Raw genomic sequence first — 23884 nt, 5'->3', positions numbered from 1 at the left:
GAATACACCACCTGAGAACAAAAGAGGGTCACAGAAATGACCAGAAGCTGGGAGCTCTCCTCTGAGGAACGGCTGGGAGAGTTGTGCTTGTTTAGCCTGGAGAAGAGCAAGCCCCAAGGAGACCTTTCAATATTCGTAGGGCCTTCTAAGAAGAATGGGGACAAATCTTTTAGTAGGGCCAGTTGTAAGAGGACAAGGGTGAATGGTTTTAAGCTACAAGACATTCGATTGGCTCTAAGGAAGAAAGCGTTTACGAGGAAAGTGCTGAAACACTGGCACAGGCTGCCCAGAGAGCTGGGAGGAGCCCCAAGCCCGGCAACATTCAAGGTCAGCTTGAATGGGACCCTGAGCAACCTGATCCACTTGAAGATGTCTTTGCCAGTGACTGGGGTTTTGGACTAGATGACCTTCACCGGTCCCTTCTAATCTCAACCAGTCTTGGATCCTGCTTGGTTTTCATTGGAAAAGCACCCAGAGTGGATATTACTATGTGGGGGGGCCCATCGGAAGCCCTGGAGTTTGGCCGAGGAACAAACCCTGACAGGGAACAGCTCTTTGGGCTGCAGCCGCTTTGCCTTGTACCTGCAGAAGTTCCTTGGCAGAGCCTCTCCTGTCCACATCCATCTGCAGGCAGCAGCCCAGAAATTCACACAAGCCAGAGGGCAGCCTGAGCATGTGCAGGTCTGGTACCCCTTGCTTGCCTATCAGGTAGTTAGCCTGAAGCCAAAGGAAACATGAGACTCTACGTGATTCTTCCATATCCTTCAGTGCTCACCTAGACCCCATCTTTTAAGCTCCAGGCTGCAGTGGCAATTTCTTGCCTAGCAGATGCTTAGAGATGAGCCTTCCCTCCCAAAGGAAAAAGGCTCCAGTGCAGCCCCAGCTCTTCCAAGCTGCAACAGGTCTTGCCTTGACAGCTGATGCCAGCCCCAAGGACGTTTTTACAAGTGGGCCTTGGTGGAAGCACTTTAAGCTGTGGGCATGGGATTTTGTCTAATGGACACACAGGAGAAGGACACCGCTCTCTGAGCGTATTTGCACCTTACCCTCTCACTGGTTTCCCGAATATAAGGAGCCTCTCCTTTGGCCATTTCTATTCCCACGATGCCAAGGGACCAGATGTCCACTTTGGGGCCGTATGGCTCTCTTCTCACCACCTCGGGTGCCATCCAGCAAGTGGTCCCGACCATCGACCTCCGTTTACTCTGCTCAGGGCTGAGCGGAGCACAGAGGCCAAAATCGGCTGAGGAGAAAAACAAACACTGCTTCAAGTAGGGAACCAAGGAAAAGGCTTCCTCACTCTACGTCTCAGAATGCAGTGCTGAATCGAGCTGGAAAAGCAGCTGGGCTCTCATTCCTCAGGGCTGCAGCCAAGGACATGGGCAATTGTCCACTTAGCAACCCCCCCCAGGATTCCCACCCTGGCTTTTCCTCAGGCACCGGAACGTTTACACTGTAACTCTCTCCCTTTGGAAGGAACACACACACAAACCAAAGTTACTCTTGCTACCTTCTTGCTCTCTAGACCACTCAGCCCCTTACAGCTGCACCCTGGGCTGGCAGAGTGCTCCCTGCCCTCTCACCAGCGCCACTGCTGGGCACCCGGCAGCCGCTCAAAAGCAGCCCCACACCGCCTGCCCGGAGCGCTGCGCCTGACCCAGAACACCCACCCAGCTTGACGGAGCCATCCTGGCCCAGAAGGATGTTGTCACTTTTGATGTCTCTGTGGATCACCTGGTTGGCATGAAGGAAAGCCAGGCCTTGCAGGCACTGGGAGAGAAAAAAGAAACAGGAGGCCAAAAGTTAGCCTGATCTGATTTCATCACACCCAAAAGGACACTGCTCCTGAAGATTCACAGATCTCAAAGGAGCAGTGAGCGCTGGCAAGAGGAAGTGCTTGCTGCTGCAACACTAGGAGGAGAGCAGGATCTTTCCAAGGCAAGGCATATTAGCGCTTGAGAGGGAAACATCAGTCCTTGCTCAAGACTGTCCCCTGCAAAGCCAGTCAGAATGATCCCTGCTGCACTGGATGCGCTCTCCCTGTCTGGAGGACAAGCAATGGTTTGCCAAAAGAGGAAAAGTTCCTGCCTTGGGTACAAGGGGATCACTGTCGGGTGGGAGGCTGGAGGACAAGGGTTATAGGGCTTCCTTGACAGCAGACTTGGAAGGAGCTCATTTGTCAGTTTTCAGTAGCAAGCAGCATGGTGGGTGCCGTGCCATCCTTTGAAGTTGGGACTGTGACAGATGAGTCTCTTTTTGGCTTTGCTGCTGGTTTAAAACTTGGACACCAGCACCTTTGCACTTACAGGCAAAGAAGGCAATGCAGAAAGGGTTTGGGCAAAGGCTTGGAGAGGCAAAGTGCAGAACAGAAAATAGAAATGAAAACGAGACAGGGAGTTCAACAATGGTCTAGAAGAGTAAAGAACAGACTATAGTAAGGGCAGGGACACTGGCAGGCAGTTCACTCCCAATGCTCTTTCTTCTCCAAAGCATAAGAGCAACACAGAAAGAAAGCTCTGAACATGGAATCACTCGCTTTGCAGCGCTTTTGAGGGACGAGCCTGTCCAAGCCATCCCAAGCACAAGCAGGACCCCTTACCTCCCGACACACTGTTGCTATGTGTCCTACAGCCATCCTTTTCATGCTGACCACATCAGCTAAGGAGCCTCCATCCATATACTCCAACACCACCAGGACATCCTCATTGACAAGGTAGCTGCAAGATGAAAGCAACAGCGTGGAGCTGAATGTGCGCAGCAGAATTGCCGGATGAAGGAAAGACTGCAGCTGAGTTTTGTTTCCAGGTCACTGGTAAATGAAGACAGAATCAAATGAAGACACACTCCACCCAGGCTATCCAGTGCTTGCCATCTGTGCCGTCTGAATGAGGAAGGCACATCCGTGGAAAAGGAGGAGGCTTAGGTGGCAAACAGGGGAAAAGGGCAGTTTTGTGATGGCAAAGACTAATCTGGAAGCGGACACATCCCGGCAGCTGCTTCATCATCTTCATACACAAATTGCACCATTAAGTCCAGCAGCAAGGAGGCACAGTCTTCACAGCTTTTACTGTGAAGGGCAGGTGGGTGTGCAGCACTGCCAACAGCCTTTGGAAAACCTTGCAGAAAGGACAGTCACAAACAGGAAAAACAATTTCAAACCTGGCAAATTATGTTTCTCCTAGCCTAGTCTTTTGGCATGCAAGGCAATGGAAACCAGTGGGAATGGCGCAAGGGAAATCCTTTCTGTGATGCTTTCTCGGCACTTCTCCTCGACGCTTGGAAGAAATCACACCCCAAAAGAGCAAAACAACATGCAGAGAGTGAACATGCATGCTGCTGGCTTAGTAAGAGAGCCAGGTTTCTGAGATCAATCTTCAAGATATTTCTGCCAGGAAGCATTCATGGGAACAAAATGCAATCTCCTCCCATGCCTTGTGCAGGACTAGATTGATGTTAATTGAAAGATCCATTTTCTGCCAGAATATTTACCTTTCTAGGTAGGTGACAATATTGGGGTTCTTATATTCTTTCATGACCAGGATTTCCTTCAACACATCCTCGCAGCCCTGGCGCTGGAGATTAACTTGCTTTACGGCCACCTACAATGACATTGAAAAGCCATCAGGAGCGGACATTACGAGAGCCTCTTACTCCGTGCACTCACGGGCCTGGATGCCTTGTCACCTCGGTAGAAATGGACGCTAAACCATCAACCACAAAGCGCTAACAGCACTCTCTGCACCTGCAGACTTCTCAAACAGACTTTGTTTATCACTACTATTATCATTTACACATCTTTTGCAAGCCAAAAGTAATTTTGCTCCTGTGAAGGTAAATTGAAACCACTGGAAATACGTTAGCATTTCTAGGGGCTTTCACCAGCCTTTTGGAGATGGCTGCCATTCTTGACTGGGTGCCAAAGGAAACACACACCTACATGACGGGGACCATGCTGTCCAAAAAAGAACTCCAAGGCGACTCAAAGTAAAGTTACAATCCTAGCACATCCTAACTTCTTCAGTTTGGGCTTCACAACTCTGAAGAACAATCTTGAACACGGTTTACACCGTGGAATTATTGTCATTTGTAATTCTTTAGTGGCTTTAAGAATGAATAACCCTTTATGTGGTACCCTATGGATGCACGGCAGGTCATAAGCAGGGCTTTGGGCTTTCGGACGCCTCCTCCACCTCCCTCCAAGTGCAGTTCCTGAGCGCAGCACTGCAGGTGGATAATGAACTACCAGAAAGATGCAGTTGTATTTGCCGAGAGCCAAAAACAAGAATCAAGGACTATGAACTTATTGTCCCAAAGAGCAGCGGCACTCTCCAAGACACCATGTCTTCAACACAGGATCAACACAAGGTTGTATTATTTAATGCTCTTCATCAATTTCTTCTCATTGATCTGTGCGTGTGTGTGTGTGTGTGTGTGTGTGTGTGTGTGTGAACTAGGTTCCCTAGGACTGAAAGGCAAAACTCTGCTCCAGGCAAGATCTCTCCTTCTTTAGGACTTGCATTATATTTTCAAACTGAACCACGTGATGGAAAACAATGGGAAATCCTATCTGTGTCTGAACCTGGGCTTAAGAGGAATTGGGCTGGAATGACGGCTCTTGCCATCTGCTAATCTATGCATGTTTATCCAGGAAGTCCAAGCCAGCGTGTCCTTCTCCGAAAGGCACCACCGCCATCCTTGCATTCATTCAGGTAGGGAGGGAGGACAAAGTCTGTCCCAAATGCATTTTGCAGCCTGCCTCTGGACAGGCTGCTTCTGTGGGACAGCCTTTGCAGCAAAGAGTTAGGCGGCCCAAAGCTTTGGCCACGGATCACATCACAAGGGAAAGCACTCAAGGACTGCAAAATCTGAATGGGCTGTTGGCACTTACTGCTCGTCCTGTGGCAGCGTTGAAGGCCTTATAAACGGTTCCAAACCCCCTGGAAACAGAACAGTGGCAAGAACAGAGAAGTTGGTCAGTGCTGAGAAGCAAAAGGCAGCCCAGGCAGGAGCTCTCTGCTGCCTGCAGTGTCTCAAAACCACCAGGCTTTGTCTACTCTTCAGCCAAAGGCACAGCAGCCCAGCAGCCCTCTGCCACGCAGAGTGTCCAAGGGAAAAGCTGGGTGCAACCAGAAGAGAAAGGGCTGCTACAAATCTCAAATGTACACACTAGACTGTGCATGCGGGTGTTTTCTTCGCCTTTTCCTTCTGGCATCTGTGCCTGTGGCGTGCCTTTCCAGGCAATGAAACATACAGTCCTGCTGGGCCTTCTCACCACTCTCTTTTCATCCTACCTGCCAAACTCAGGCAACACCACACAGCCTTCCTTATTTTCCTGACCACGGAATGTTGTTTTCAGCAAAATACTACTAAGAAATGCTACTGACAGCTGCTATCTGACAGCTATCAGGTGGGACGCTGCTCTCTCAGGTTCTTCTTCCTTCATGAGTGTGGCCAAATTACTTTGAATCATACAAAACTATGTCTCCTGGGAAAATAGGCAAACTGGCGCCACATGTTTGAGGGACAGGAAGGCTTCCAGGTCCTGCTCCTTGAGGCAGGCAAGCATCCAGTGATCTTTCATGATGCCTTGTACTGCCTCAGCACTGAGACAGGGACAGACTAAAGACAGGGGCTGAAGATGCTTGCAGCTTGCCTGACTTCCCATGTGATATTGCAGCACCAAAATACCTGGCCCATGGTTCTGTAGAAGTAAGTGTGGCTGCACTCACCCACTGCCAATAGGTCTCCATCCAGTGTACTTCTTCTCTGGATCTCCCACACTCACCTCACACCCTGAAAAACAAAATGCAAGAAGCACACTTCAAAACAGAGATCCTGACTTCCAGGAGATCTGAAACCCAGCTCCACTCACATCAACAAGAACAACAACAGCAGCCCCAGCAAGACAGGCAGCTCTGTAGCACACCTGGCCTGCACAGAGCCTGATTCTCCACACTCCATTGAAGGGTTGCCTTGAGAGGAAACTAAGCCCATGGGAAAAGCATCAGAGCAGACAGAGACCAGAAAAGAACAGGCACCAAGGCAAGTGGTTGTCATCCAGAAACAGGAAGGAGGGCTGGAAAATCAGGACACTTCATTTTCTTGGGAAGAAACACTCTCTTGTGAGATTCAACAAAAGCTTTCATACTTCCAAAGTTTCAATGCACCCTCAGATCTGGGATGAATTTTTATCAATTTTTTTCTGCTGTTTTTTCCAGAGCAGAAAGAATATTGCAAAGTGAATTCTGGCAGAGGAGGGCACCTTATCTACCTCTCAGCAGTTTGCCTAAAGAATGCCTTGACATTTTTAGAGAGCAGCAGCTCATGCTATAACCGAGAACAATGACTCTAAGAATTAGGACCCTCTTCATTGATGAGCAGGCTAAGTTCTGAAGATGACTTTGCCCATTCCCCATTTAGTGAAGAACTACAAGTCCTTGTCTTCAGCCTGGCGTGCAGCAGTCACTGGCACTGGACTCAGCCCCTTGAACACCACCCACGTGCCCCATCTTCCCAAATGGGCACAGCCCAGACGGGGAACAAGGACAGCGCCGCTCCTCAGGCGCTGCCGTGACACAGACACCTGCACAAATGAGATGCTGATCCTTTCATCAGTCCAGGCAAAGCTGCAGCAACGGGACGGCAGCTGCAACCTCACAGCTAAGGAAGGCTCCAGCCTCTGCAGTCACACCAGCTGTCAGTGGCAGGGCAGGTATGACAAAAAGCTTGGCAAAGCCCACAAATGGCCACTGACAGCCACTGTGAAGAAGGCAGAGCCAGACTGAGCCCCGTTACAAGCTGCTGACCTCACTCAAGACAGAACATGATTGTCTTTGACTTCAGACCCTGGAGCAGTAGATCAATCCACCTTTTGTCCCAACAGCTGGTGGCAGACACTGAGTAAACCGGGCTCTGTTCTGTACCTGACCGCTTATTCTCTGACAGCACTGCACTGGCAGCTATTACCAGTGGCAAGAAGCAACTCAGTTGTACTGCAGAATCAGCAAGGCCTTGGTGTGCTTTCCTAGACTACGATCTGTGCAGGGATTGAGGCCAATGCTTAGTATTCCAGGAGTATTTACCAGCGGGCAGTAGCAGTACAGCGTGCCTGGTACCAGAGGAACATGCAGCAGAGGCTTCCTTCTTTGATGCATCTTCCTAAGCATACAACTAAGATATCAAAGAGGGACTGTAAAAAGAGTATCCTGTTTTGCTTCTTTTGGGGCACTTTGAAAAGAACTCTTCCTCTCTGATTCCTCAAGATTCTTCTAAGAATATCATTTTTTAACTTCTAGGGCGTACTGAAAAGACCTCTTCCTCTCTTAATTGTGCTGTCACCTGATGTTCATTTCAAGGAGGTCAGGCTAACCAAAATGGAGGATTCTTATCAAAACCAGCTGTGGAAGGAATAGGAGAAGTGCTAAGAGTCATAAAAACAACACCAGCATTAAACAAGCCCCACAGCCAATCAAATTCACTGATGTATTCTGTCTCCAATGACTGCTGACAAGTCAGGAGTCTAAAGGGAATCTAGGAAGCCAACTGCTCTGATCTGTTTGGCCAGACTAGCACACACATGTTCACTCGGTCACTGCATAGGTTGCAGGCTACTGCGGCTCAGGACACAATCCCTGCTTTTGTCTTTATTGCACAGGGAAGCTCAGGCAAAGCCCACCCACGCCCAGCTGCCCTCAAAGGCAAAAGGAACGCCCCAAATGCTCCCTGGCTGCCTCCGAGCACAACAATGGCTTCTGTAGGGAGTCCAAAAGGTCTGTCTGACACCAAAGCGAGGAAGAACATGTGCTACAGCTCATGCTGAGGCACACACTATAATGCGCTGCTCGATGGCACAAGAAATCCCCAGGACGTACTCAGCAGCCTCAGGAACTGCTTCTCTTTCTCCCGGCTTGAGAGGGCCGAACTGCTCACGCTCGGGTTTTCGGGCTGCGGAGAGGAGGCTTCTTCGGAGGATGCTGCTGCAGCGGCAGCTTTGATGGCAGATCCTGCGTCCATCTGAGACAAGAAATTTGTGTGTGTCAGAAAGGTGCCTGGCAGAGATGCCCCAGACAGAGCATTTCAAAGGCAAGCCCTTAGGAACAGCACTGGTGCTGTTAGGCTGCAAGCTGAGCTGCCAACTCTTCCACCTCCAGTCAAACCCAAACGAGCAGTCAGAGACCACAGCTTGTCACAGTCAGCCGTAGTAGAGAGTGCAAAAGGGAAAGAACAACTTCACACTTCACCCCGTTCTGAGGACTGCATTCACCATGGACAGGGACAACTTGCTCAGAATCTGTGTGGGTCACCATGCTCGCCTGAGCAAACCCCTCAAAAAACAAAGCGAGCACTAAGAGGCCAGCAGAAATACATTCAGAGGATTGCTGGCCCACCGGCCAAAGCACTAGCCCTGCTGCCCAGGGCAGCAGCTGAGATTCAGCGGCCCAGTAAGTGTCCTTCTGACCAGCTGCCATGGAGACCACAGAGCATGGCGGTCAGAGACATTGCCCCCATCCACCTGCTGCTCTGCAGGGGAAAGGCAGCAAGGGCAGACACCACTTGTTGCACCACTGCAGTGCCTCCTGCTCTTTCACTCACCTGCTTTTCTTCAGCTGGGCTGTACTGCAGCAGGACCTTATGCATCCTTTCCATTTCTTCTTTGTGCCTCTTCTCCATGGCCTTCATCTTCCTCTGAGCGTCCTGCAGCTCTGCCTGCAGCTTGATATTCTGTCAAGAGGAATCTTACTGGCATCTGCAATCTCGCTCAGGTTTCCTCTTTTGCACTCTCAAAAGCACTTGTGTTCAGCCACTTCCTTCTGCTTCTCTACCCAGCTCTAACCCTTCCATCCTAGCTCTTCTGCCTGCTGCTCAGCACTGGAGCCTGCCAGGCTCTGTGCTTCCAGTGCCTGCAGTAGTCCTTGCTTCCCCTTTCCTGACATCTCCAGTTCATGCCCCCATCCCTGTCCTTCCCTCTGCTACCTGGCTAGTCAGGCTCACCTGCCCTTTCTTCAGCTTGTTCAGCTCCTGCCTCAGCTGGCACATGTTATCACACAGAGCAGCATTCTGGCACTGGAGCTGCACAGAAACAAAGAGAAGACGGCTTTAAACGTCCCACACATCACTTGTGTGGCAACCAAGATTGACGTGCTGACGCTTTCCAAAAGCAGTTTGTTCTCTTTCTTCTATTTACCAAGGGCCAGCTAAGAGACAATGCCACCCAGACAGACAGTGTCCAGAGAAACAGTGCCCATAAGGAGCCCAGTGGAGTCCAAAACAACACACAAACTCTCTTTTCACACTCTGTGCCTCTTGACTCTCTCTGGTTCTTATCTTTCCTCATCCAGGCTGCACGATGGGAATTTACTGCTTCATCTCAAGCAGCCTGTTCTCCTGTCCCCTCTGTACCTCTGTCAGGGCTTTTGCCAGCTGCTCCATCTTCTTCTGCGCCTCCAACCTCTGTTGTTCCAGCTGTTGTCTCGCCTGATGAGGGGAAGACACACTTCCAGATGAAGTCCCAGCAATGCTCCCCAAAGAAAAAAAATAGAAGCTTCATCCCTCCAACAACCCCCGTACCTGAAGAGTGCACACTAGTGACTTTGTGCCCTCCAGCACTCCTGCCCTAACAAGAAACCTAGGAGGAGGCCCAACATGTGTAAGGAAAGGAGAGGTCACCTTCCTTCCCTGCTCTGATGGCTGCCTGTTTCCTGGCCCCCCTCTCTTCAGGATTTCTGTCTGTTCTCAGAGACTCTGTTCTCAAATTCCCCCTGCCCTTTGATCAAGGAAAAGCTGCAGATGGACTGCAGGACGAGGACGAGGCCAGCACCTTGATGACCCAGTCACAAGACAGGCCACCAGCTGAAATACCAGCAACACGGGGCCTGTTGCAACTGCTTCAGGCTCAAAGGGAAGACTTCTGTCCACTGTGGAAGGACAGAAAGCAAGGAAGCCAGTTGCTGGCACTGCACTTGGCAGCAAGGTCAGCAGCAGTCTGCTGCATGGCACGAGGCTGTGGGGAAGACGCTGCCCCTTCGCTGCCATGCTTTGGGTGGCGACCACCCAGCCTCCTGGGGAACTTGGCTTATGCCCGTGCTCAACCTGTGGCTGCATATACTGTCCCAGCATTGTCCTCTGGGTCTTCACAGGCCTTCAAGTAGGAGCCCTTGAAGCCCTCTGCTGCCCGGCCCAGCAACGTGTAGCCTACAGCAGATGCTTGCGACCATGTCACTGACTCAGGCTGCTCTTCTGCTAAGCCAGCCCTCCAAACTTGCCTGAAAACTTCAGGGATGTATTGTTTCTTACCAGTTTTTGCATGATCTTTCTTTCCTTCACTTTCTCAGCAGATTGCCAGAGTCTCACAGCCTTGCTGCACTGCTCTTCTGCCCAGCGGAGCTGTTGAGCCATGTCTTCACATTGCTGCTTGCTGAGAGATCTTACAGCCAGCAGCTCACGACGAAGGCCCCTCACATCCTCTGCAAACATGACACACGGCAACAGTCAGAGACTACACAAGCAGAGGAATCTGCTGACCTTAAGCCCTTTCAGTTTCAGGCCAGGAGGAACCTGCCCTCAGCTCCTTCACTCCTCAGAAGCCCTGCAGACAGAGCTGGCTTCGCAGCAGCTGCACTAGGCAGGGCGATCCCCAGAAACAAAGCGCACCAGCCTCTCACCCAGTATCGCCTCCTTGGCCTGCGTGGCTGTGCGCACTTGGGCTTCCACACGGCTCCTGGCTATCTCCAGCTCTGATACGTGCTGCTGAGCCTCCAGCAGGCTGCTTTGCAGGCTCTCCTTCTCTGACCTACAAGTTGTGAAGACGAAGAGCAATTGTTCCTGGCACACAGGGGCAGTTTCTCCAGTATGATGTGCCTTAAGAACCCTACACCTTAGTATGGAAAACAGCTTGCATGGAAACTCAGGTACAGCAGGACAATTTTACCACTTCAAATAGCAAAGCAAGCCCCTCCAGGTGACTGGGCAGCCTTTCCTCATGATCTAGCCCAGCACAGGAAGCCCAGCTGAGTTTGAGCTCAGCGGACAAAGCTCAGATTGCCGTTGCCTGACTTATCACACACGGGTGGCTGTGCCCACAAAGTCTCTGCCAACGAGCAAAAGCCCAGCCTCTGCTCACAGCCCTCAGCTCATCAGCACTTCCAAGTCCCTCTGCAGGGGGACAGAACAGTGTTCTCCTGGCCGACCCGTCAATGTTTCATGCTATCCACGGTGTACGTATAGGTACTTTGTTTGCCAGGCACTCTCTAAGTAAAAGGGACTGAAGGAATTCACCAAACGATATTATTGGGGTGAAATCTCCAGCTTCTAGCAACATGAGTAGGAAACCAGAACTGTGTAGGAAAAGGAGAGATGGACAAGTATCCTGCCATTTAAATCACTGGAAATTTGTGAACAAGAACACTTGCTACCTTTATTTATGGCTCATTAAGCCAGTAGTGCCCAAATGACTTGGCACTCTTTAAAAAGGAAGAGGGACCAGCCAAAGGGACCTTGACAGAGGTTACAGAGGTGGGTGGACAAGTGGGCAAGTATCAGTGCGCAGCAAGAATCCCTAGAGACTGTTGAGAAGTCACAAGACCTTTCCCTGCTGCTGCTGCTGCTGCTGCTAATAAGCTACTCTAGGTCCTGCATCATACTCCACAAGAGTGAGCTCTGAAGAGTCTCAAGATTTTTTTTCAGCATGACCTTCCATCTTCAGCTGAAGCATCAGCACCCTACTCACAACATTCCCATGTAAGAGCCTTGAATTCTGAAAATCCCATGTCAAACTACTTGGCAAGGAAAAATTGATGTTCAGATGCACCGAAGGAGAAAGCAAAACCAGAGGGAAACCTCTGGTTTCAGAAAACATCTGCACAGTTTCCTTGGTACTCAATTCAGTGCCAAGTTGGTTTTCTTTGCACTTTTCACAGGAATGTGCAAGAGGTCCCAAGCAGGCACCCAAAAGAGCTTGGAGAGCTTGAGTTGGCAGAAAAATAACATTCAGATCACAGTATCCTTTACTTTTTTCTCATGTCTCTTTTCCTCCCTGTCTGAGAAACATCAGGAGAGCACACAGGAGGCAGTAAATCCTGACATAATGCTCACCACCTTTGTAATTCCAGACCTTCAGTCATGTCCCCTCCCTGCCTTTACCTGGCCTCTGCCAGCTGCTCTGAAACGCCTCGTAGGTCCCGCTCCGTGGCTGCCAGTCGGGCTTCCAGGGCAGCGTTCTCTTGCGCCAGCACCGCCTTCTCTCTGCACACCTGGGACAGTGCGTGCCCTTGGCGAGAGAACTCCTGGAGCAGCTTCTCCAGACCCCTGTGGGCTGGCCGCTGCGGGCGGCAAACCTGCAAGTGGGGGGGCACCATTTTTCAAGAGGAACAACAACAACAACAACAACACAGTCTCGCTCTTAGCTTGCTGCCAGAAGCAGCATTCAGGGGGGTCTGGCTAGGACCAATCCCTCTCCCACAGGTGCTGCCTAGGATTAAGGTGAGCGTACCTTTGGCGCTGCCAGAGGAACTGCTTCCTTCAGCAGATCCCTCTGAGGCTGTGATTCCTCTGCTGTCTGTGCCGCCACTTCAAACACCCTCTCTAGTGAGGAATGGTGCTTTCCCTCAAATGCAGACAACTGCTTCCATCTACAACAAGGGGACGGACAAACAAGCCTTTAATTGCAACACAGTCTCCTTGCAAAACCAGCACTACGTACCATGCCCCACATAAGGCAGTCTCGGGGCCTTCCAACAGCCCTCTACTTCCACCTCAAGAGAATGTTGCAATTCCTTCTCTAGACCAGCATCTCTCTTTGTCATTCGTGCAGGTGAAAGAGTTGCCACTGAGGAAGTCAAACAAGCTTCCAGAAGCCACAGAACATTTGCAGAAAGCTCTGGTACTCTCAGTGTAACAGCTTCCTGCCTGCTAGGTCTAACGCTCCTTTCCCATACAGTGGATACCGGACTTGCAAAAGCTTTTCTTCGGCTAAGACCCTCTTGGTAAGTCCAAATGAGTAGTCCCACAATTACTCTTGCTTTCACTAGTGAAACAAGGAAAGAGCCTGCAAGTTGCAGCTTGGGGAGGTGGTGGGTACGATTTTCCAATTCAATAATCACAGGATCCCAAGATGGTTTAGGCTGGCAGAGACCCCAGGAAGCCTCTAGCCTAGTCTTCAGCTCCAAGCAATTGGGGTCAGCATCTGGACAGGCTGCTCAAGGCTCTATGCACCTGGGGCTTCCAAATTTCAAGGGGTGGAATCTGTACATGCTCTCTGAGGCACTTGTTCTGCTGCATGATTGTCTTTCCAGGTCAATGCTTTGCTTTCCTTAAGCTCAGCCTGAACCTCCCTTGTTTTAACTCTCGTCTAGTTCAGAATGCTTTTAGTCAAGGTTTGAGAAGTGAGTCCCAGGAGGCAGCTATGCTCTAGGTCAGTCAGCATCCAGACCTGCCCTGGGCTGCCTTCTCCTGGCTGTGCTGAGCAAGTCAAACTATGAGAAAGCCAAATTTGTTCTTCGACCCTGGGCCTCCGAAAGCCCAGCAATGCCCACCCCTGCTCAGAGAAAGCGAGAAAGCTTAACACATACCTGAACTCCTGAGCGCCGCGCACTCTATCCGTGCTCTCCTGCCGCTCCGCCTCTCCTGCCTGGACCGAGGAGTCCTGACTGGCGAGGACCTCTCCTTGAGGGACCTGCAAGGAATGGGCAGGGAAAAACCACAAAGCAGCAATAAGGAGCAGGGAAGTTGGCTCCTGAGAGCTGGCAGAAGCAGCAAGCAGAGACACAGCTCATGTGAAGGCAAAATCTGTCGTGTGTGGGGCTGTTGAGGTGGTGTTTAGGTGGTGTTTATGTCCCAACTAACCCTTGAGTTGCTCTGGAAGTGTCTGAGTAGAAGCAGGGAATACTTCCCTGCTCAGCTCTGGTCAGCTGGCTTCCCCTCAGGATTTCAGGCCTTGGAGAGCAGCCAATAGGAACTGCATTCCAGCCCTTCACAGACAGACCTTGTCTCTGCCATGCAGAGCAGCTCAGGATTCTTCTCAACAAACTTGGCTCATGTCACAGTTAAGGGTGTAGTCGAAGCAGTGACTGTAGCTACCTGGACAGGGCATGGAGAGGGGTAGGTCCCTGCAGGCAACAGTGGCTCCTCCGTAGCCCACAAGGCGGTGAACTGCGCCTTGGGACCTCTCCCTCTGCTGACAACAGGGAGCCTGCACAGGCTCTGTGCACAAAGGGGCTGACTTTTGCACCAGTAGCACTAAGGGACATCATGCTACCGCTTATCTCACAGCAAGGGAAGTTCCCAGTCCCTGTGAGAATGCCAGGAAAACGGTGCCTGCATGGGAAAGTTCAGATCCCATTTTCCACGGGTCAGTGGCTGGGCTGAAGAGCTAGGTCATGGCAGGACTCCAGCCCACAGCATCTTCAGCCACAAAGGGCAAGTGCTGCCTGCTCACAACCTTGCAGCTCTGCACTGCACCAAAGCTTTGCACTGACCCAACCAAAGCTGCCACTCCTTGGTGCAGGATGCTCAGGCCCTGCACTGACGACACGTGGAGGTTTGTTGTCCTTTGACAGGACACCTCCCCTTTAGCCTCCAGAGGAAGAGAGAGAGCCAGAGGAGGTGCTCTGCAGACAGGCAACAGTGTGAGGGACAGGGAGTAACCTGTCATTTAGAACCTTATGTCTCCTGAGCTCTATCCTCAGCTCTCTTCAGCAGAAGTCATGAATTTGGAGACAAGTGGGATGCTCAGTCATTCAAACTCAATTCAAGTGCACTAATGAGACTAATGTTTGGACGGGATTGCATATGCTTCTGAAGGAGATGTTTCAGCCTGCCTACAATCAGCATGCAGCCTCCTGTCTGCAAAGCTTGACTTTCATTAATTATAACCTCTTCCGTGGAAAAGGAGGAAACGGATGGAATCCTTTTGGTAGTGTTCATGCACACATCGACTTAGTGGACTTTCTTTCGGCCTGCCAGGCTGGCACTCTACTGCAACAGGCCAAGGCCACAGCTTTCTCCACAATCCTCAGACACCAGGAATGTCAAGGGTGCCCATCCCACTCACCAAAACGTGCACTCGATTCCTTCCACGTCTGAGGCGACCTGCCGGGGACAAGGGAAAATGAACCAGGTGCTGTTAGAAATCTGTTTGTGCTGAGGAATCCCACAGAACAAGTCCACCCAAGCAGAGAGCATTTTCCTTTCGCAACCAATCCCTCCAGGAGCAACACTTCTTTAGCACAGCAAGCGAGACTGCAGGCCAATACCCTAGGCTGTGTCTACCTTTTGCTCGGCTTTGCCACTAAGGACCTCGAAACTTGGCTGAGAAGATGCAAATTGTTCCTTAGCAGTCAGTGCCTACATTGAAGCTCATTGTGCAGCCTGCAGCTAAAGCAGCTTTTTTCTCCTCTCTTTCCTGGACTTGCTCTTTCTTTTTGTAAACTGCATGCAGCATGTCCCACACGCTTGCTGTAAACAATTCCCCACAAAAGCTCCCACCAAGCCCCTCTTAGCGCTTGCACTTCTGTTGGGACACAGCACAGGCCCAGCTCCGGGGTTCAGGAGCACACACAAACTGCTCGGCACTTTGCCCTTCAGCGCAAAGCCAGTCGCTCTGGTAGCACACACAGGGGGCCCACTTAGACAGGCACGTCCTTGAAGGATGGTATGCAGAAAAAAGATGCTTTTCCTCAGCTCTGGAGAGAACCAAACAGTTTCTAGAAGGACACCTGCAAAGCTCCCCCAGTCTGCGTTTGGGAGGTTCCCACACCCTGCTGGGCAAGAGACACCCCCTTTTTAGGTGAAGCTGTTGACAGGAGCTTTACCAAACACACGGCATCTTTATGCCATTTTTGTTTCAACGTGCTGCCCCAAGGAAAAACTTCTATTTACCAGTCAAACGATGAAAAGCTTTCCGAGAAGCCGCCAATGAAAAGGCGCTGCTGACTGCTCTACGGACTCGCTCCATCGTTTGAGCAGTGCTGCTCGAGTCCGTAGGCCAGGAAAAAAAATAGAAAAAAACCCCCTCTTGCACAAGTCCCCAGACTGTGCAAGGAAAAAGGGGAGCAACAGGACACTTGCACGACTCTACGGACTGTGCAAGAAAATACAGAAGCAAAAGGACACCCGCTGTAATCTGAGAACAGCACAGTCGAGGTGATCCTCCTGCCACGAGCGTGCCAAGGGCTGCTCTGGACGCTGAGGCCTTGCGGGCACCAGGAAACCTCCTGCTGACAGCGCTGTGACGTGGCAGCCCTCTGCTGACATCACAATAGCAGCTGCTCTGGGTTGGTCTGTGAATTCATGCATGGCAACCCAACCTTCTCAGCAGCTAAGACAGAAGAAAAGCCCGGAAAATTCTCCTCTGCCCCAAAGCAGCACAAAACCCCCTTGCAGTCCAAAACCCACAGCTCAAAGGAACCAAGAGTAACACAAAACAGGCACCAAGCCCATACACCCACCCTGTACACCAAGCTGAACACTGAGAGACAACCAGGATGTGAGGAAACCAAAGGCCACGTGCCCTTTTGGCCAGCAGTGCTTCTGACTAAAGCCAGTTTTAAATTTGCTTTTAAATTCTGTGGGTGAAATCGTGCTTTGCTAATATCCCAGAGAGTTCCCTACATTGGAATGCCTGCCATTCCTGCCCATTTCTGCATGGCTGACATCAACCAGCAAATTGTAGGGCTCGCTGAAGGAAGAATGACACCTAAGTGGGGAGAAAAAGCCAAGTAACCAACCTGCTGCACACACAGCACACTGCTGCTGCACAATCACAGCACCTCAAAGAAGCCTTTGGGGCCTGTGACTCACTTCTGGCAGCTTTCTTGGGCACACATCTGGGAGTCACAGAGATCTGACTCTAATGGACACACAGAAAGAAGGAACAGGAAATCAAATCCCCGTGCGGGACACCGGAGAAGCTGGTGGGGGGAGGAAACCAATGTGGCAAAATGGGCAAGTCCCACCGAAAAAGGAGGAGACCCTGAGGCAGAGACCAAATAGCTCAGCTGGTGGGCACACCTTAGGAAGGCAGGCTCAGGAAAACAGAGCAACCACAAGCCTTCCAAAGTTCAGAAGCTTCCTTCCAGGCTACATATTGTCCTGATGCAAATTCCCTCTGTGTGTCAGACTGGAAGTCAGGACAATTCTCAAGAAATGACTGATTAGATGACGAATGCCTTTGCATCTACAGACACCACATTTGCACCGTCCTAGTGTCCTAATCCCAAAGCTTTAAAATGTTGGTGGGTGACCCTCATTTCCTCAGGGCTAGAGATCAGGGAGTAGTTTCAAGCATGCACTTCTTACAGAACAGTCCACAGAGCTATGCATACCGTTTTCTGCCCCCCAGTCACAAAACACTGCTGTTTCCTCAAATGAAAGCAACAGAAAGCTCTGGCAGCCTGCCCCCACCCCAAGAGTTTCCAACCAATTTTTTCCTCTACTTTCTACATCCTACATCTTAGCAAAAGTGCTTTCTGCCTGCACAGTGAACTGGAGACAGACCATTTGTTCACGTGCAACAGCACGGGTTGGTGCTCCAGCCTGAGAGCTGGAACACAGGAGCTTGGGCAACTGAGCTTTGAGATGCAACAGAGCCAGAGAACGAAGCTGGCGGTGACTGCTTGGGGAGGAAAGTGGCCCAGCAATGGTACTGCACACAAGCTGTGGAGGAGGCACTCACTATCAGCATGACAGCCCTCATAATAGCACACAAACCCCCATAGTTTTACACATGTATTGGACGCTGGTTGCTCTGCATGTATGTCTATACTGCTGCCTTTATAACCTTTTGGAAGCAGTCAGAGCTAGCAGGATTCACCCAGCATCAGGAGCCGATGCAGCCTGGGAACCTGCTGATTTATGGAGGCTTCTGGCTTCCCAGGTGAAGCCAAGGCAAGCCCTGCTGCTGCTGCTGCTGCTGCTGCTGCTGCTCTGCCAGAGAGCTCCGGCTGGGCAGGGATGGCACCACTGTGCCGCGGGCTGTTTCTCCTTCCAGAGCTGGGCGCTGCTTTTGAGCCAGTAGTGGCAGCTGGTGGGAGAACAAATGGGCCTTTTCCTGCGTCAGCACTTATGGACGCACTAGGCCCACCTTCAGGGGAGACTTTCGGCCCCCTCAAAGGAAAGCAGAGGGACACAGTTGGAAAAGGCTTCCTTTCAAGCCGCGCTCGCTCTTGGAAAAGGGAGCCGAGCGCCAGGACGAGCAGCAGGGCCCGATCCCGCCCCCGTGCCTGCAGTGAGGGGCGGCTGCCGCTGGGGGGCGCCATGGGAAGGGAGCGCCCCTGCGCGGGCCGGGCGGGGCGGGGCAGCCGCCAGGGGGCGCCTGGGGCGGGGCGGGGCCCCTCTGTGAGGGGGGAGAGCCTCGGGCAGCTGCGAAGCAGCGCGGAGCCACAAACGGGACTGACCGTCCGCAAGGACAGCGCCAGGGCAATGGACAGCGCCCGGGCACAGCACAGCTTAAGCGCAGGCTGACCGGGAAGGCAATCTTCCCATGCACTGCAGGATTTAGGCGTTTTGATTCCACAGCCCTGCCACGAGCTGGCTGGGCACAAAGCCGCCCCGAGCACCGGTGCCTCCTCTCCAGGCTTGCCAAGGTACGAAGTGTTCTTGTTCACAAATTTCCAGTGATTTAAATGGCAGGATACCTGTCTGTCTCTCCCTTTCCTACACAGTTCTTGTTCAGATAAAAACCTGGTTCTGGTTTCGTACTCATGTTGCTAGAAGCTGGAGGTTTCACTCCAATAATATCGTTTGGTGAATTCCTTCAGTCCCTTTTACTTAGAGAGTGCCTGGCAAACAAAGTACCTATAGGTACACCGTGGATAGCATGAAACATTGACGGGTCGGCCAGGAGAACACTGTTCTGTCCCCCTGCAGAGGGACTTGGAAGTGCTGATGAGCTGAGGGCTGTGAGCAGAGGCTGGGCTTTTGCTCGTTGGCAGAGACTTTGTGGGCACAGCCACCCGTGTGTGATAAGTCAGGCAACGGCAATCTGAGCTTTGTCCGCTGAGCTCAAACGCAGCTGGGCTTTCTGTGCTGGGCTAGATCATGAGGAAAGGCTGCCCAGTCACCTGGAGGGGCTTGCTTTGCTATTTGAAGTGGTAAAATTGTCCTGCTGTACCTGAGTTTCCATGCAAGCTGTTTTCCATACTAAGGTGTAGGGTTCTTAAGGCACATCATACTGGAGAAACTGCCCCTGTGTGCCAGGAACAATTGCTCTTCATCTTCACAACTTGTAGGTCAGAGAAGGAGAGCCTGCAAAGCAGCCTGCTGGAGGTTCAGCAGCACGTATCAGAGCTGGAGATAGCCAGGAGCCGTGTGGAAGCCCAAGTGCGCACAGCCACGCAGGCCAAGGAGGCGATACTGGGTGAGAGGCTGGTGCGCTTTGTTTCTGGGGATCGCCCTGCCTAGTGCAGCTGCTGTGAAGCCAGCTCTGTCTGCAGGGCTTCTGAGGAGTGAAGGAGCTGAGGGCAGCTTCCTCCTGGCCTGAAACTGAAAGGGCTTAAGGTCAGCAGATTCCTCTGCTTGTGTAGTCTCTGACTGTTGCCGTGTGTCATGTTTGCAGAGGATGTGAGGGGCCTTCGTCGTGAGCTGCTGGCTGTAAGATCTCTCAGCAAGCAGCAATGTGAAGACATGGCTCAACAGCTCCGCTGGGCAGAAGAGCAGTGCAGCAAGGCTGTGAGACTCTGGCAATCTGCTGAGGAAGCGAAGGAAGAACTGGTAAGAAACAATACATCCCTGAAGTTTTCAGGCAAGTTTGGAGGGCTGGCTTAGCAGAAGAGCAGCCTGAGTCAGTGACATGGTCGCAAGCATCTGCTGTAGGCTACACGTTGCTGGGCCAGGCAGCAGAGGGCTTCAAGGGCTCCTACTTGAAGGCCTGTGAAGACCCAGAGGACAGTGCTGGGACAGTATATGCAGCCACAGGTTGAGCATGGGCATAAGCCAAATTCCCCAGGAGGCTGGGTGGTCGCCACCCAAAGCATGGCAGCGAAGGGGCAGCTTCTTCCCCACAGCCTCGTGCCATGCAGCAGACTGCTGCTGACCTTGCTGCCAAGTGTAGTGCCAGCAACTGGCTTCCTTGCTTTCTGTCCTTCCACAGTGGACAGAAGTCTTCCCTTTGAGCCTGAAGCAGTTGCAACAGGCCCCGTGTTGCTGGTATTTCAGCTGGTGGCCTGTCTTGTGACTGGGTCATCGAGGTGCTGGCCTCGTCCTCATCCTGCAGTCCATCTGCAGCTTTTCCTTGATCAAAGGGCAGGGGGAATTTGAGAACAGAGTCTCTGAGAACAGACAGAAATCCTGAAGAGAGGGGGGCCAGGAAACAGGCAGCCATCAGAGCAGGGAAGGAAGGTGACCTCTCCTTTCCTTACACATGTTGGGCCTCCTCCTAGGTTTCTTGTTAGGGCAGGAGTGCTGGAGGGCACAAAGTCACTAGTGTGCACTCTTCAGGTACGGGGGTTGTTGGAGGCATGAAGCTTCTATTTCTTTTCTTTGGGGAGTATTGCTGGGACTTCATGTGGAAGTGTGTCTTCCCCTCATCAGGCGAGACAACAGCTGGAACAACAGAGGTTGGAGGCGCAGAAGAAGATGGAGCAGCTGGCAAAAGCCCTGACAGAGGTACAGAGGGGACAGGAGAACAGGCTGCTTGAGATGAAGCAGTAAATTGCCATCATGCAGCCTGGATGAGAAAGATAAGAACCAGAGACAGTCAAGAGGCACAGAGTGTGAAAAGAGAGTTTGTGTGTTGTTTTGGACTCCTCTGGGCTCCTTCTGGGCACTGTTTCTCTGGACACTGTCTGTCTGGGTGGCATTGTCTCTTAGCTGGCCCTTGGTAAATAGAAGAAAGAGAACAAACTGCTTTTGGAAAGCGTCAGCACGTCAATCTTGGTTGCCACACAAGTGATGTGTGGGACGTTTAAAGCCGTCTTCTCTTTGTTTCTGTGCAGCTCCAGTGCCAGAATGCTGCTCTGTGTGATAACATGTGCCAGCTGAGGCAGGAGCTGAACAAGCTGAAGAAAGGGCAGGTGAGCCTGACTAGCCAGGTAGCAGAGGGAAGGACAGGGATGGGGGCATGAACTGGAGATGTCAGGAAAGGGGAAGCAAGGACTACTGCAGGCACTGGAAGCACAGAGCCTGGCAGGCTCCAGTGCTGAGCAGCAGGCAGAAGAGCTAGGATGGAAGGGTTAGAGCTGGGTAGAGAAGCAGAAGGAAGTGGCTGAACACAAGTGCTTTTGAGAGTGCAAAAGAGGAGACCTGAGCGAGATTGCAGATGCCAGTAAGATTCCTCTTGACAGAATATCAAGCTGCAGGCAGAGCTGCAGGACGCTCAGAGGAAGATGAAGGCCATGGAGAAGAGGCACAAAGAAGAAATGGAAAGGATGCATAAGGTCCTGCTGCAGTACAGCCCAGCTGAAGAAAAGCAGGTGAGTGAAAGAGCAGGAGGCACTGCAGTGGTGCAACAAGTGGTGTCTGCCCTTGCTGCCTTTCCCCTGCAGAGCAGCAGGTGGATGGGGGCAATGTCTCTGACCGCCATGCTCTGTGGTCTCCATGGCAGCTGGTCAGAAGGACACTTACTGGGCCGCTGAATCTCAGCTGCTGCCCTGGGCAGCAGGGCTAGTGCTTTGGCCGGTGGGCCAGCAATCCTCTGAATGTATTTCTGCTGGCCTCTTAGTGCTCGCTTTGTTTTTTGAGGGGTTTGCTCAGGCGAGCATGGTGACCCACACAGATTCTGAGCAAGTTGTCCCTGTCCATGGTGAATGCAGTCCTCAGAACGGGGTGAAGTGTGAAGTTGTTCTTTCCCTTTTGCACTCTCTACTACGGCTGACTGTGACAAGCTGTGGTCTCTGACTGCTCGTTTGGGTTTGACTGGAGGTGGAAGAGTTGGCAGCTCAGCTTGCAGCCTAACAGCACCAGTGCTGTTCCTAAGGGCTTGCCTTTGAAATGCTCTGTCTGGGGCATCTCTGCCAGGCACCTTTCTGACACACACAAATTTCTTGTCCCAGATGGACGCAGGATCTGCCATCAAAGCTGCCGCTGCAGCAGCATCCTCCGAAGAAGCCTCCTCTCCGCAGCCCGAAAACCCGAGCGTGAGCAGTTCGGCCCTCTCAAGCCGGGAGAAAGAGAAGCAGTTCCTGAAGCTGCTGAGTACGTCCTGGGGATTTCTTGTGCCATTGAGCAGCGCATTATAGTGTGTGCCTCAGCATGAGCTGTAGCACATGTTCTTCCTCGCTTTGGTGTCAGACAGACCTTTTGGACTCCCTACAGAAGCCATTGTTGTGCTCGGAGGCAGCCAGGGAGCATTTGGGGCGTTCCTTTTGCCTTTGAGGGCAGCTGGGCGTGGGTGGGCTTTGCCTGAGCTTCCCTGTGCAATAAAGACAAAAGCAGGGATTGTGTCCTGAGCCGCAGTAGCCTGCAACCTATGCAGTGACCGAGTGAACATGTGTGTGCTAGTCTGGCCAAACAGATCAGAACAGTTGGCTTCCTAGATTCCCTTTAGACTCCTGACTTGTCACCAGTCATTGGAGACAGAATACATCAGTGAATTTGATTGGCTGTGCGGCTTGTTTAATGCTGGTGTTGTTTTTATGACTCTTAGTATGTCTCCTATTCCTTCCACAGTTGGTTTTGATAAGAATCCTCCATTTTGGTTAGCCTGACCTCCTTGAAATGAACATCAGGTGACAGCAGAATTAAGAGAAGAAGAGGTCTTTTCAGTATGCCCTAAAAGTTAAAAAATTATATTCTTAGAAGAATCTTGAGGAATCAGAGAGGAAGAGTTCTTTTCAAAGTGCCCCAAAAGAAACAAAACAGGATACTCTTTTTACAGTCCCTCTTTGATATCTTAGTTGTATGCTTAGGAAGATGCATCAAAGAAGGAAGCCTCTGCTGCATGTTCCTCTGGTACCAGGCACGCTGTACTGCTACTGCCCGCTGGTAAATACTCCTGGAATACTAAGCATTGGCCTCAATCCCTGCACAGATCGTAGTCTAGGAAAGCACACCAAGGCCTTGCTGATTCTGCAGTACAACTGAGTTGCTTCTTGCCACTGGTAATAGCTGCCAGTGCAGTGCTGTCAGAGAATAAGCGGTCAGGTACAGAACAGAGCCCGGTTTACTCAGCGTCTGCCACCAGCTGTTGGGACAAAAGGTGGATTGATCTACTGCTCCAGGGTCTGAAGTCAAAGACAATCATGTTCTGTCTTGAGTGAGGTCAGCAGCTTGTAACGGGGCTCAGTCTGGCTCTGTCTTCTTCACAGTGGCTGTCAGTGGCCATTTGTGGGCTTTGCCGAGCTTTTTGTCATACCTGCCCTGCCACTGACAGCTGGTGTGACTGCAGAGGCTGGAGCCTTCCTTAGCTGTGAGGTTGCAGCTGCCGTCCCGTTGCTGCAGCTTTGCCTGGACTGATGAAAGGATCAGCATCTCATTTGTGCAGGTGTCTGTGTCACGGCAGCGCCTGAGGAGCGGCGCTGTCCTTGTTCCCCGTCTGGGCTGTGCCCATTTGGGAAGATGGGGCACGTGGGTGGTGTTCAAGGGGCTGAGTCCAGTGCCAGTGACTGCTGCACGCCAGGCTGAAGACAAGGACTTGTAGTTCTTCACTAAATGGGGAATGGGCAAAGTCATCTTCAGAACTTAGCCTGCTCATCAATGAAGAGGGTCCTAATTCTTAGAGCCATTGTTCTTGGTTATAGCATGAGCTGCTGCTCTCTAAAAATGTCAAGGCATTCTTTAGGCAAACTGCTGAGAGGTAGATAAGGTGCCCTCCTCTGCCAGAATTCACTTTGCAATATGCTTTCTGCTCTGGAAAAAACAGCAGAAAAAAAATGATAAAAATTCATCCCAGATCTGAGGGTGCATTGAAACTTTGGAAGTATGAAAGCTTTTGTTGAATCTCACAAGAGAGTGT

At 51.5% G+C, this 23884-nt stretch overlaps 1 protein-coding gene and 1 long non-coding RNA gene across 2 annotated transcripts; both read right to left on the bottom strand.

Moving 5' to 3' along the window:
- Window positions 1–208: 208 nt before the first annotated feature.
- On the bottom strand, window positions 209–12119 carry LOC128822378 (serine/threonine-protein kinase PAK 2-like). The gene is made up of 10 exons (XM_054004075.1): window positions 12110–12119; window positions 10106–10191; window positions 9400–9474; window positions 7930–8013; window positions 3490–3599; window positions 2600–2717; window positions 1671–1770; window positions 1047–1243; window positions 657–717; window positions 209–234 (listed from the first exon to the last, which is right to left on the bottom strand). Exons 1-10 carry the CDS (start codon window positions 12117–12119, stop codon window positions 209–211), a joined length of 867 nt encoding a protein of 288 aa, XP_053860050.1.
- Window positions 12120–13625: 1506 nt separating this feature from the next.
- Window positions 13626–16223, bottom strand: LOC128822480 (uncharacterized). Its single transcript, XR_008441445.1, has 3 exons — window positions 15874–16223; window positions 15047–15084; window positions 13626–13669 (listed from the first exon to the last, which is right to left on the bottom strand). It is a non-coding gene; the product is annotated as an uncharacterized LOC128822480 (long non-coding RNA).
- Between the last annotated feature and the right edge of the window lie 7661 nt (window positions 16224–23884).

This window comes from Vidua macroura, chromosome Z, assembly GCF_024509145.1.
Source record: "Vidua macroura isolate BioBank_ID:100142 chromosome Z, ASM2450914v1, whole genome shotgun sequence".
Taxonomy (NCBI): Eukaryota; Metazoa; Chordata; class Aves; order Passeriformes; family Viduidae; genus Vidua; species Vidua macroura.
This window is presented reverse-complemented; position numbering and strand designations above follow the sequence as displayed.

Bases quoted from the DNA above. Each gene is read 5' to 3' on its own strand.
- LOC128822378 (XM_054004075.1), bottom strand. The intron at 9,475-10,105 runs GTATATGCAGCC...TCCCCTCATCAG, and splicing joins CAGAGGACAATGCTGGGACA to GCGAGACAACAGCTGGAACA. The intron at 2,718-3,489 runs GTAAATATTCTG...TTCATCTTGCAG, and splicing joins ATTGTCACCTACCTAGAAAG to CTACCTTGTCAATGAGGATG.